Consider the following 13,720-nt stretch of genomic DNA (forward strand, 5'->3'; position numbering starts at 1 on the left):
CGGGAGGGAGAGGGAGCGCGCGCATACGCGCATGCGCGGCGCCGTCCCGTCCCGCCCGGCGGCAAAACACAACGGGCGGGGCGGGGCGGGGCGGGGCGGGGCGGGGCGGGGCGGGGCCGGGCGCGCGATCACCGCCCCCCCCCCTTCGTTTCTCTGAGGCGTTTCCCGCCTCCGCCCCCTGAGGGCGCTGAGGGGGAGAGGAGTCACCGCAGCCCGGCCTCGGCCCCCTCGCCCCCGCCGCAGCCCCCTCGGCCTCGCCGCAACCGTGCGTATCCCGGCCCCTCGCTCCCTCCTCCTCCCGCCGTTGGCGATTCCTCTAGTGTCCGCCTTCGCTTTGCCTCAGCCTCTCGCTCTTCGCCCCCCCCACCCCCCCCGCCGCTCGCGTTAGCTGTGTGATTCACTGCCTGCCTCAGTTACACTAGTTCCATTGCCGAGATCTGGCTGCAAGCTGGAAATTTTCTGTCAAAACATGCTAACAAGTTCCCACTTGCGGGAAGGATTCCTTTTCTGCTGTTCCTTTGTAGAATCACAGAATGGTTTGGGTTGGAAGGGAGCTTAAAGCCCAGCCAGTGCCACCCCCTGCCCTGGGCAGGGACACCTCCCACCAGCCCAGGTGGCTCCCAGCCCCGTCCAACCTGGCCTTGAACCCCTCCAGGGATGGGGCAGCCACAGCTTCTCTGGGCAACCTGGGCCAGGGGCTCACCACCCTCGCAGCAAACAATTTCTTCCTCAGATCTAATCCAGTTTGAAGCCATTACCCCTCGTCCTGTCACTACATGCCCTTGTAAAAAAAAATCCATCTCCAGCTTTCTTGTAGGCCCCCTTCAGCTACTGGTTATTTCAGGTCTGTGCAGAGTACACTGAGATGTAATAAACTCTGTGTACCTCTTGCTATGCTCTTGCCCAAAGTTTATTTTTTTTGGCTAGGCCTGTGGGGTTTTGTTGTGGTTTTCTTTTTCCTTACCCCAAATCCCTCTACTTTCCCTGCATTTGAGTTTAAGGTGCAACTCAGTTCCCTTCCGTACCTATTCTTATTTTCTTTTCTACTTACAGTAGTAATTCTGCAAGTAGTATTCTGCAAGCTGTCTCCAAACCTCCACACCCAGCTCTTTACTCCCCACATTACCATAGTCCGTGTGTATTGCTCCCAAATCCTACAGAACTTTTCATCTGTAGTCTCTTGCCCAGGCAGTTTCTTATCTTTTTACTAACATAATCCTACTCTTTCTGTCCATTTGCTTTTACGATTTGAAGATGGCACGAGCACTAAGACACTATTTGGTCACTGTGGTACCTTTTATCCCTCCTGTGGGTGGGAAGTCCCTCTGCGAGCGCTTTTTAGAAACACTTACACCATTCAAAGTACCGTGGAGGTGTCTTGTTTCTGTGACTGTGCCTTGCCTGTTTCTTGTATAAACTTTTTCCAACCTTTTGTCCCCCTTAGGTGGCTGCTGGAACAGTGTTTCCTTCCAAAGCCAAGCTGTTGTGACCAAAGCCTGGCCTTGCTCCGTGTCATCGTCTCCACTCCAGATCATCTTCATGGTGTTTTACTTTTGCACAGTCCTTTGTCGCCTGTGCTGAACAGCCCTGGAAGTACCTTAGCCAGATGGCTCCACTTTGCTAAACATTCCTGTCTTCCTTGTGAGCGCGAAACGACGACTGTGCAGCTGCAGAGAAATGTGGTCTTTGGCCTTTCTCCCCTTGCGGTGCCTCTCTGGCAGGAGGGGAGGGCTTGGAAGGTGGAGGAGAGAGGAGGAAGAGGGAATGTGTTCCTTTACTGCCGGCTTTTAAGACACCAAGCAGGAAAAGATGAAATCACCCCAGCTGCCCTCCCCTTTGGTGCAAAACCCCAGCATCTGTGTTGTCTGAGACACAGAGCTACACTGAGATGCGAGGAGAGGAGGAGAAAAGCTTTTCTTGTCTCCTTCCCTGTTTTTTTTTTAATCTTGAAATCCACCCCAGAGTGGAGCTTCGGGTCCTGCACATTCCTTAACAGCCACGCTGCCTGCCTGACCAGGGTGGGCTCTTGTGAAAATACCACGCCTAGGGAAAGCCACTGGGATCAAAACTCACTGCTCCGTCTCCTCTCTCCTCCACCCCATTTTTTGGGTGGGCTCGTGTCATCTGCGTCTCCCTCCTTGTTCCCTCAGTGCTGCAAGCAGTGGGTGACACTGGCAGGAACCTGTGACCCGGCACCTTTGAGGGAGGATGCACAGGAGAAAGGGAACAGTGCAGGACAGGGAAATTCAGGGATTCTTACTTCAGCGGAGGGCTGCTGTCAGAGTCCAACTGTGATCGTGCAGAGCACTATCATCATAAAATACTTTTAATAAATACTAAGCATTTTCAATACCTTTCCTGCCCTCCCAGGTGCCATGCCCTAGTAGGATTCCAACTGGTTTGTGGATTTTTTCCCCCTGAAATAATTCAATTTGATTACATCTTTCTGCAAATTTGCCTGCAGCTTTGGGGTTTGACTGTACAGTGCAGCTTGCAATTTAAACCAGAACATTTAGATATATTGCTGCTGTTTCCAGAGAGTAGCTGTAAAATTTGCATGTCAAGAGATTTACCCTTTCCGCTCCGTATCCAGAGCAATGCCACGTGTTCTTGTTCTTGTTCGAAACATGAAACCTGTTGTGCTTCTGTTTTAAATACATCTGGTCACAGAAACTCCATTCCAGGGGCCGCCCTGTTAACATTCTTACCCTGCACCAACTCATATTTTCCTCATTTTGCCACGTTTTTTAAAGTGAGCACCTTTTTATTTAATAATCACTGCACCTATGTCGCTTAACAACTACCTGCCACATATGGCACAAACCACAGGATTATTCTTACCTTTTATTTTATTACCTTTGTGCACCTTATAACGTTGAAATCAGCTTCTGCCAATATGTTCTCGACCCTGCTGGCTGAGCAAGCGCAGCATTTTTGTCGCCAAATACCGTTTTAACATTGGCCTGCAGCTCCAAACTTCAGCTCTGATTATATTTAGGCATTGCCTCTGGTGCCGTCACCCCAAGTTTTTGGCGAGTTTTTTGCTTTTCCATTTTTACCTCAACTTTTGCCTGTTTTTGTAAAACCTTTTATACGCTTTTGGCCCACAGTCTGCCTGGCTCAGGGAGAATTTGAGCCTTTTCCCACTTCATCCCATGTCTAATTACCAGCAGGCTGGGAAACGCCTTGCTCTTTCATCCCTAAAGCTTCACATTCTGCTGCTGCTTCTTCAGCTTCTTATACTTTGAAAAACAGATCAAATATTCCCTGAGAAGCTTCTTACCTTTAGATCTGTTTATCCCTGAGCGTGCATCCGAGGGAGATTATTTTGGTTTGATGGGATCGCTCGTGCAGGACCCTTGAAGTTGCCGTTCAGCTGCTGGCGTGCCCGGCCTTGAGGGGACAGTCGCTGCTGTTTTCAGCTTGACCCAGTGGATTTGCATGGGGAGCAGTGCCGAGTATAACTATCCCGTAACCATCACAGAATCAAAACATTTAATTGGTGTAGGTCTCTCAGTTTCCACTTGTAGAGCCACACACAAACTTCCAGGGGCCTTTCGCCTGCAGCAGACGTCATTATTCAGCGACGAAGGACTTACCTGTTACGCAGCGGTGTCACCCTTCCCACAGTCCCCCACACAATTCTTGTCTTTATGCTTGAGCTGCTTTTTACTTCTGGATTTTTTTTCCCTTTTACATCTCCAGTAGAAATATGGACTTTTAGAAGAGATGAGGTGATGTCCTTTAACCACAATTTTCCGCTTTATTGCTGGTTCGCTTTACCAAAGACACGTCTAATCATCACTGAACAATTTATAATTCTCTTCCAGTTCATACTTACTTTTTTTCAGCAGCAGAGTCTTGCTGTCAGCCCTGTATTTCCTGCAGTTCTGTGCAAAAAATCTCTCCTTTGCTGCTTTTAACTCAAAAATGCGTGTTCTCTGCCACTTTGTGCTCTTCCAGATGTCACCTTTGATCTCTTTATCAGCTTCCTAACAATTTGTTCTCTGTATTTTGACCAGTGTCGCCCTACACCACCTTCCAGCTGATCTCTGGTGCTGCCCCTCTAACACCTACCCTTAAGGCTAACCCAGTTAGGTTTATCTTTTCAAACCATCTCCCCTTTTCCAAAGGGTATTCTGTTAATCATTGTACCCATTTTTATGTCATTTCCTAGCAAAGGAATAAAAATATGCTTAAATATACCAAAGTTTGCTCCGTTCTGGAGCAAATATATGATAGAAATGCCACTGGAGCTGACAGAAATTTGGAGTAGGAAAATGCTGTGGACTAAGCAGCCTCCACAGGCTGCTGCTTTTCTAGAGACACTAATTTGAAATAGATCCTTATTGCTAACGAGGCGGGTGCTATCGTCGCTGGGAGACCAGTGGCTAGAAGCTGGGGTTTTTTTTTGCTAGCACTTTCGGCATTACAGTAGTGATTTATATTAACCAATGAAGGCAAGTGGAAATGACACCTCCCCTAAGCAAGGAGAAGTTGAAGTCCACCAGCTCGGCATTTGACATGGGGACAACACACCTCTCCCAAAGCCACGTCCCCACAGTTAACATCTGGCAGCAGGAATTTGCTAAATTCCTTCGCTCATTGAGCCAAACACCGCTTCCGATTAAAATTGGTTAGCAGCAGGCTGCAACACGGAGCACACAGCGGCCGTTACCCTCCCCCGGGCAGGTAATAACTTACTGTCAGTTACACCTCCCGGCTGGGGTGCTTTTGTGGCTGCAAAAGCTCATTTTTTGGCTGCTGTTTGTGCACCGTACACCCCTACGATCAGCAGCACGCCCAGCGCATTCAGCAGCCTGGCTGGACTCCGGCATCCTCACCGGTCCTGCAGCCGTAAGAGAGCAGCACCATGCCAGCGAGCCTTGCTGGGAAGGCAGAAAACCTTCGGGTTGAGCAGGAATTTAAAGCATTTTTGGCGATGGCTCTTGCTTGAAGCGTAAGGTCAGCTGGAGTGCTGGCTTGCTCGTCTCTCTGTGGGAAATCTTGTCGACTGGCTTTTCTTTGAGATGTGTCAGCCACAGCCCGGGCTCCTGCTTAAAATATCCACTTTGTGATGCTGGAGGAGGCCAGAAGAATCAGGTGTTTCCTTGAAGGATGGGTAAAACACTCAACTTCCCCTTATTTTGTAGTGGTGATGTGTGAAATCCTTGCATTTGATGATCACAGTGTATGAAGACACCCAAAGCAGGGCTCTGCAGCAGGAGAACAGAGCTGCACACTGCGCCCATTACCATAAATTCATGCAGCGCTGGTGTCACAACCCTGCAGAGCGCTGAAGAGGCCAAGCGTCCGCTCGCTTCTCAGGCCAGCCGCTTTTGGTGAAGTACGTGGTTTCCCAGCACACACACACAAACGGGAGGTGGCCGGGACTGACAGATTATTCACTTTAGGCTGTCTTCAATGGCACAGAGCATTTGCACCAGGTGTTATTTCAGAATAGCTTATTCTGTGACACGGGAACAACCGATTTTCCTTCATCGCTGAGACCCAAAGGTACCAGCTGCATCCGCCGAGACGATCTTTTCAGCTCCCTTCCAGCTGTTTTCTGCAACGCTGTGATAAAATACTTCCAACGGTGCTCCGCTCCATGTTTGTTAGTGCACCCTGTGAGCCCAGTGCAACTCTGATTTGTGACAACATCTGCTGTTAAACCTCGCAGGGGGCTGCAACAGGACAACCAAGCACGCAAGCTTTACTGTTCTCTCCGCTCGCTTAGTAATACAAAGATTTCCTAACTGAAAGCATCAATCGCCTTCCCCAAGCCCTCTCTCCCCTTTCCAATTTGCAACCACAGCACAACCATCCCTGCAGCTGAGCTCGCAACTGCACACTTGGATAAATTCCCCTTTGGAAAGTACTGAATGGAGCAGGAGCTGGTTTTACTTCTGTTGCCGTTTCAGCGCAATTTAGCAGCTGGAAACGAGGAAGAGAAATCGGTGCCACATGACCAAAGCTTTCCGCAGATCATGGTTGGGCATCCCTACAGCAGCATTTAAATAACCAGCAGTATTTCAGCAGCCCGGTTCCATGACGGTTACCAACGGTGGCAAGCAGAGCCCCTTGGAAAACACAAGGGTAGACAATTTTGAGTTAAGTTTCTTCAGATATTTGCAGGGATTTAGTCACGCTGCTGGAAGCCGAGTGGGCTAATCAATCTCTTGCTGTGGTTGCTGGCCCATCACCATGGTTTTCCGGCAACGGCTCCTTGCAGGTTATCTATCCACAGAGCTGGGCTGGGAGATGGGCAGCCAAGCAGGACCTTCTGGGCTGAAGCCTCCTCATCCCCAGGCTCCATCCTACGGCTGTTGCAGCTCGCATGTGGCCTGCATCGCAGCAGGCCACATCAAACTGTTGCTTGTAGTTCCTATCAGCGTGCGGCGTCTTGTGCAAGCCTCCGGGTTGGCACCTTATTAAACGAAAGCTCACACTCCTGCTGATGCTGCTTGGCTGGAGATGCCGCTCAGTTGGCCTAGGCTCAGGTAGCAGCAGAGGGCCAACGTCTTCCAAAGAGCAGAAAGGCCAAGCTCTCCCTGCCAGACTGACTGCGTAGATCGAGAGCTCAGAGCGCTTGCCAGCCTGAACATCTCCCAACGGCTTCATCCCCACGTAGTGCACGGCAGCCCTCACCAAACTCCTACCACGCAGTATCTCACCGCCATCACGTACCGACCTGCAGCCAACAGCCAACTCGCCTAAAGGCAGTTCAGTGCCTCACGGCCAGAGGTGTTGGATCTCAGGGTGTAAGAGCATTCTGGGGGAGTCTGATTTTGAGCTTACTGCCCCGCAAAAGTAAACCCTCTCGTGTCTGTGAAACAAATCAAGTGAGCAGCGCCAGGGGTACGGCTGTAACAGCTTTTCTGCTCTGCAGCTAACGCTTCTGACAAGGCAACCAGCTTCAGGTCCCTTCGTCTGTAAAAATGACTCATGCTGGAACGAAACGCAGCAGGAACAATCACGGCCACCCTTTTGGCAAGGAGATGCCAACATCTGCAGTTGGTTTTAAAATTTTTCAGGATGCTCAGTGAGTTAATGGGGCTTTTTAGAGGCCCTGTTTTTCCTTTATCAGCTAAAATGGTCCATGGCTCAGATAAAAAGCTCCGTGGGTCACAGGAATGCAGCAACATCCAGTATAACTTACCACTGGCTTGTGCACACTAAAAACCATCTCTGTGGAGGAATCCCTTCTCCCGAGCCTCTCCTGCCACATGGCCTCTTTGGCTTTACCAGCTCCTGCACCAGGGAGGGCTGATTCCGGGCAAAAGATTATTCCACACGCCAAGGTCTGCTCCTGCACCTGAGACTTCTTGAGGAAATAAGGTTAAAACCTGAACACGTTAACACAAGCAGACAGAGCGCAACGTCTGAGATCGGTGTATTCCCTGACCTTCTTCACAGAAACGGCTGATCTGTTTCTGAAAACACTTTCCTAGAAAGAAACCAGCCTTAGGCAGACACCTGGCCTGGAAATTTTCTGTTTGACTTCTTCAGGTTTAGGGACATTTTCAGCAATAAACAGGGATGTAAGCGATGCATCTGCTCCTCCTTGCCCCTGCCTTTGATAGCGCACACAGCCTCAGCAGAAGGCGGCTCCCAGCAGTGGAAATGGCTTCTAATGCAGCTCTTTCCTGCTGAGATGCATTAACTCCCTGCCACGTTCACGACCCTCCCCAGAAGACGTTTAAATGCCTTACAGGACCAAGAGTGGGAGGAAAAAAAATCCCAACACACTCAAACCTTTAGTATTCTTGGGGGAAATCGTCTGTCCTCCTTGCTTAGGCTTTGCTGTAGTGTTAGGCAGGAGTAATCGCAGCTCGCCTCTCCTCACTTAACGTAAAAATGAGGCTCCCACAAATCCCATTCCCACAGGAACCTCTTTTAATTAATTATCCCTTTTCTGTTTCATCTCTCTCTTAGTTTTTTTTGTATTTTAATACCAGTTTTTTTGTATTTTAATACCCTTCAGGAGAAGACGTGCTGCAAAGATCTTCTGGGACTACCGGGTGCATCCTGAGGAGCCACAACAGCCTGCAAACCTGTGATGATCTAGAAGGTGACTGAAAAGCCAGCACATATTGGTACAAGAGCAGGTAAGCAGGCGGCACGTGGTGAACAGCACAAGGGGAGCAGAAGTAGTTTTGGTCCAAGACTGCTGTTGGATGTGCTCCTTGCAGTGACACTTGTGGGAAGCTGAACCTCAAGGGAACATACCCACAGCTGGAGACCTCAAGGTCTCACACATAATCTGCTCACAGCACTCCACATGCAGCTTAATTTAGCTTCAGAAAAGGCAAAGCTTGCCAAGCTGCAGACCCACCTTTTCAGAGCCTTTGGGTAATTCTGAAAAAACCTTAAAACCTTTGAAAACTCCCTTCCTGGCATTTGCAGGACACTAACAGGACAAGTTCTTCCCCCCCACAGAACATTAAACATTAAAAGCTCAAATGAGGGGAGAGACTTTCTCATCTCTCCTCTACCCACATGCTGCTCACCGTTCCCACTCCCTCCAGCCAGCAGTTTTCCAGCTCTTCCAGCCAAAAGATTCAAGCTCCCCAAACAAATTGCCCTGCCCAGACACACTTTGATTCGCGTGGCTGTTCAAAGGCTCTGTAGCAATTTCTTCCTTTCCGATTGAAGACAACCGATAAATGAATCACAGTCCTTGCACGGCATGGCTCCGGTGTCGCACACGCAAGTTCCCAGCAGGGTCTGACATGGCCCATCCTCTGAGAGAAAATTCATCAGGTGCGCACACCGACTTGGCAAATATTTGGCCTCATTTACATACAAACTCGCATCCATTTAATTCAGTTACTGAGCTGCTACAAACCATCACGTACCCACTCACATTCTGGCTGAAAAATGACTTTTGCAAGCAGGGCACCCGCAGGACCTTCCGCAGAGGTCTAACAAACGCACCTTGAGACCTGCTGGGTGGGGATTTCCACACGGATGAGCCTTTTGGAGATCTCCAGAGTGCCTGTTGCCAAACCGCGAGGCCGGGAGGGGAAGCAGCCGAGGACGAGGAGTCGCTGGATGTCGCACAAGCAGATACATACATATGCATATATTAAAGGTGAGATTTTTTTTCCTTTTTTTTTTTTTTTTAACAAAACAGAGAAAAGTGTTTTATTGTTACTAAAAAAAAAAAAACCCAACAAACAATGCTCTAGTGTTTTAGGCCATGGATTCTCTAGCTCAGATTCATGGCGTGGAACACATGTTACTAGGGAAAGTGTCTTGTGGACATCCCCGGCCACAACCAGGCACCCTCCTCCCTTCCCCTTGGTGATCAAATAACATCCTTATGCAAGTACAGCAATTGTTTACATGTAAAAGTAAGATTAGGAAAGTATTTAATGTATTTGTAACCTTTTTCCTTTTTTTCCTTGTTTTTCCTTTTTTTCTTTTTTTTTTTTTTTTTTTTTAAAAATAAGAAGTGATTTAGCAGCTGGAAAGAAAAAGACAGCATCATGTGAGCAGCTAGTGCTGCACAGACCACCAGCAAATGCTCCACAGGTTACTCATGGTCCGCGGACCACAGTTCACAAACTACGTTTTTAGGGCTTCACAAACTTTGCAGACTGTGTTATGGTAGATGCTTCTTCACAGTGAGAGCCAGCAGGTCATCTTTGGTTGTTGAAGAGAGACACCCAAGAGACTTAATGTACTCGGCAGCAGCTCAGTTTGGAGGACTGCGTGGCATCGGGGTGCGGTCGAGGTCCCTTTGGGCACGCAGAAAACACGTGCTCCGACTGCACTCCAAAGCGACCGCTGTTAATCTGTACCCGGGCGGCACTCAGGCTTCGGACACTGTCACAGGGTGGGCAGAGCCAGGAAGAGCATCGCAGCACTTGTTCCACCTCTTGACTCGTGTAGGGCGCTTTTATTTTCACCCGCACGGGTCTGTGGGTTCCTTAGGCACAGCAAGGCAACTGGCAGATGCGAAGGGCAGCGGCAGAAGCTGGGCGACAACGGACGCACAAGCCATGGCGAAGGGCTGTCGGTTCTCTCCTCGAGCGGCTGCGACCTCCGCAGCTACCAGCGTCCCAAGTCCCCAGGACAACGCCACCGATTCAAGTCACACAGAGACACCGCGGCCACACGGCTGGAAAAAACGAGCAGGGACTGGGCACCGAATGCCCCCGAGGTTGTCTCCCAGCCTCGCGGCAACGTGCTGGGAACCAAATGCACCCACACGGTACAGCAGCCCAGCTGCTCATCGGCCATTAAGTTCTCTCTGCAGAAAAGGTCTCCCAAGCAGCAACCCCCTTGGTGTTTTGTTTTTGTTTTTTTTTCCTCCTTTTTTTTTTTTCCTTTTTTTTTTTTTTTTTAAAACAACAATTGCTCTCACCCCTCTTTTTTGGTAGACACACATACATACACACACTATATGTACACAATTTGGAACCGAGGACCTACGCAATGAAAAGGAAGCCAGCACCGCTCAGAAATGGTGCACACATTCAGCAGCTGTCAAAGGAGAAGTCGTTTTACTTTCTTTTAAACTTGCAATGTTTGTCTTTATTTTGTTCTTTATATTTTGAAAGTGAAAAGAAATAGTATTGAGTCAATTTCTTTTTTTCTTTTTTTAAATATTTGTTCTATGTATTTACAAGCCTTAAAGTTGCTCTAAAGGTTCTGAAAGTATTACTAGAACTTTTTTCCCCAGGGTAGCACTGTTTTGAATGAGTTATTTTCGGAGCACTCTGGTCCGCAGCGGTTTTCTCAAATGCATTTCCTTCCGTTCCAAGGTTATGTACGTTTTGATTACTATTTTCTTTTTTAATTTCTGAAGCAAGCTGAGAGGCAGGCAGAAAAATCTGATGACAATTAAAAAAAAAATTTGATCTCTTCCTCATCTAGCTTACCCCAACCCCCTTGAAAGTTTTGTCTATTTATCATGCTTTGAAACAAAACTGAGGTGCATATGAAGGGGAGGGAAATTTATTTCTTTGCTTTTGTTCTATTATACAATTTGTTTACAGAAACTGCAAATTTAAAAATTACACTGGCATTTGCAGTCCTTAAAATAATAAATTAAAAGTTTTCAACTTTTTTTTTTTTTTGCTAAACAGATTTGTTTCGCTTTGTGTTTTTGTAAGTATGAGTCCTTGTTTAAAAAGAAAAGAAAAAAAAAGATTAAAACAGAAAATATTTTCTATAAATAATACATGTGTTTTGGTTTAGTGCTCCCGCCCTCAGGTTTGACGTTTATTTTTTTTTTTTTCAAGTACCTTTTTTCCTCCATGATCACCTTTGTGTTTCTCTATTTTTACCTCTCCCACTCGTGCATGTGTGGGGGAAGGGGGGGTCTGCGCGAGAATTGGCCTTGCTGCACTGTGATTGGCGAAGACGTGAAACTTTTTAAAAAAATACTTAAACTGTTTCTTTTTTTTTTTTTTTTTTTTTCCTCTGTATTTTAAGTTTTAATTATCCTCCGACTCCTCTTCGGCCTCCCGTAGCCACGTGAAGAATGCTGTGACAGATTTTAGCGCTACTCCTTTCCCGTTCTGCTCCGCTGGGTCCTTGCTGCTCTCCCACTTGTAGAAGGCATCCTCCGATATGACCTCCTCATCATACAGGCAATCAAAAAACATCCGCAACAAATCTGCAATAATGGAATAACGGGAGAGAACAGCTGTTAGTACTGTGCGGTTTAAGTCAGCGGACAAAGGCATGGTTACGGATAAGGGGATTAACGTGACCTTTAATGCAAGAGATGCAGATACAAGTAAAAGGAAGGTCTGTCACTGAGTTATTGCTTCCTGGCTAGTTACACAGAGCTGAGAGGGAAAAGAGGTCCCCCTGATGCTGTCGGATAACGCACGCTCCGCAGAAAAGGGAAAGCTGGGAAAGCAGCCGTGGGAACTTATTATCTAGAGATTGGCCAGCAAACAAAGTACACAGCAGCCCGTCCTCCTCTCACTGGACCGCACAACCTGGCAGCCTGGCTCCTCTCCAACACCTGATTTGTCACGGCTCAGCAGGAGGGATGATAACACACGACCAGCGCCTTACAGCTAAGGATGATCGAGTCGTGTGTTTTGGGCCACTCTTTGATTTTGTGCCACAGGCTCCCCGGGAATCCCTATTTCTTTAGCAACTCCCCACCTCTTTTCCAACAACAGTTTCCTGCAGTGTCTCTGGGACAGGACTCATCAGTTGTCAATTCATTTTATCCCCTCCAAGTCCACAGACACCTGTGGTGCAGCAATACAATTACAACACTCGGTGCTCTCACATGTCCAGGTATTGTAAACTCAACAGATTATTTTCAACTGCTTTTTTTCCCTTCTCTTTATCAACAGAGGTTTGCCTTTCCTTCTGCATGGCTGCTTACAGGAGCAACCCAGAGAAGAGACGGCCTCTGGCCAACCATTTGGGCAACTGCGCCGCTCTGCAGCCGGAATCCGGACAAGCAGAAACCACCGAGTGCTGTTTTCTCTCATCTGCTACATAAAATGGTAAGATTTTATTTCCACTGTCAGGAGAAGCACAGCCTCTTCCACACCCTATTGCTGGATTTTACTCTCACAGAAATAGCTTTTCCTCAGGCTGTCAAGGTTCGCATCCCCCGTGCAGAGGCAACACTTACTAGGAGGCTGATCAAGTTTTACTATTGATGCTTGTAGTGCATAAAGTGCTTGTAGTTCCTTCTCTGTGTCTGAGTCTAGGTACTTGAGTAAGATCGGCACTCTCTGTTTGATAACAGCAGTGTCCACACGGAAGCTAGAAGAGTCCGCTGAGGGGAAGAGAAGAAAACAGGGTCAGCTTTGCTACACAGCAGCAGGGGTGGATCTTTTATCACCTTTATTTATTCAAATAGAAATCACAGATACGTGTTATGCGCGGAGAAAAAAGAGGGAGCGAAACAACAGGAAGTATTTCTGACCCAATGGCTTTTGCTGCAAGTCTTGATCCCTCCAGTTCTCCAAATTCAACCTGTATCTGCAGCGCCCCTGGCCCTACCCCACCTGCTGACACACGCAGAAGGATTATAACCTTACTTGCAGTGCAAATCCTTGTGTTGCCACAGACAACTGGATGTCCAAAGCCTGTACAATGGCTAGGGCTAAAATTTCAGTTATTGAGAAGGTTTTTAGAAAGGTATACCTTTTTTTCCCTAAAAATATTAAGGCAGAAACAGAATCATAAGCTGCACATGACATAAAAATATATAAAAATACACATTAGAAGTCCATCAGCAATGGATAAATTATTCAGCAGCTTTTAAGTAGATCATACATCACAATTAAGCGATATTTTGAAAACAAAAGGAAAAAAAAACCCCTCAATTAGAGGCAAGGTCAAAACGTAAACCAGAAGGTGTTCCCTGTACACATCAGGGAAACCCTTGTCCTGTGTCATTTCGCCATTAACACTAGGTGGCATCAGAAAGGTTCTGTTCTCAGGGAGAAGAAAGGAGCTGGGCTGTCTTTTCCCTCCCAGCAAGATGAAGTTCAGACCATTCTTTCCACCGAGCGTGACTCTTACAGCTAAGAGCAGAACCGGGTGCTTTACAAGCACAATTTTTTGCCTTGCCAGATGCCAACAGTAAAGTTAAAGAAAACAAAGTGAACTAGAAAACAAAGTGAACTGACCAGATGTTTCTGGCTGCAGCGCTTTTATTCAAGCCCCCCCTGAGGGTCTGAGGCTCACACATCTGACATGGGAACCCACCCTTTCCTCCATTTCC

General features: G+C 47.7%; 2 protein-coding genes across 25 annotated transcripts in view; one reads left to right on the forward strand and one right to left on the reverse strand.

Annotated features, from left to right (window-relative positions):
- Positions 1-31: 31 nt before the first annotated feature.
- On the forward strand, positions 32-2,366 carry LOC134524270 (uncharacterized). Its single transcript, XM_063354124.1, has 3 exons — positions 32-95; positions 193-265; positions 1,445-2,366. Exons 1-3 carry the CDS (start codon positions 32-34, stop codon positions 2,328-2,330), a joined length of 1,023 nt encoding a protein of 340 aa, XP_063210194.1. The 3' UTR covers positions 2,331-2,366.
- Positions 2,367-11,408: 9,042 nt separating this feature from the next.
- The window catches only part of EIF4G3 (eukaryotic translation initiation factor 4 gamma 3), a 156,817-nt gene continuing 154,505 nt past the window's right edge, over positions 11,409-13,720 (reverse strand). For all 24 annotated transcript variants that reach the window (XM_063353954.1, XM_063353950.1, XM_063353959.1 and 21 more), the window contains 2 exons: positions 12,620-12,766; positions 11,409-11,632 (listed from right to left, as the gene is read on the reverse strand). In XM_063353954.1, coding sequence (XP_063210024.1) covers positions 11,451-11,632; positions 12,620-12,766 — 329 coding nt within the window. In that variant the 3' untranslated portion in view covers positions 11,409-11,450. The remainder of the gene's footprint in view (positions 11,633-12,619; positions 12,767-13,720) is intronic.

The sequence above is a fragment of the Chroicocephalus ridibundus genome, chromosome 16 (genome assembly GCF_963924245.1).
Source record: "Chroicocephalus ridibundus chromosome 16, bChrRid1.1, whole genome shotgun sequence".
In the NCBI taxonomy this organism is placed as follows: domain Eukaryota; kingdom Metazoa; phylum Chordata; class Aves; order Charadriiformes; family Laridae; genus Chroicocephalus; species Chroicocephalus ridibundus.

Coding starts and splice junctions, on each gene's coding strand:
- LOC134524270 (XM_063354124.1), top strand. CDS start 32: ATGCGCGGCGCCGTCCCGTCCCGCCCGGCGGCAAAACACAACGGGCGG. Junction 96..192: donor GCGGGGCGGGGCGGGGCGGG/GCGGGGCGGGGC, acceptor GAGGGCGCTGAG/GGGGAGAGGAGTCACCGCAG. Junction 266..1,444: donor CCCTCGGCCTCGCCGCAACC/GTGCGTATCCCG, acceptor TGTCCCCCTTAG/GTGGCTGCTGGAACAGTGTT.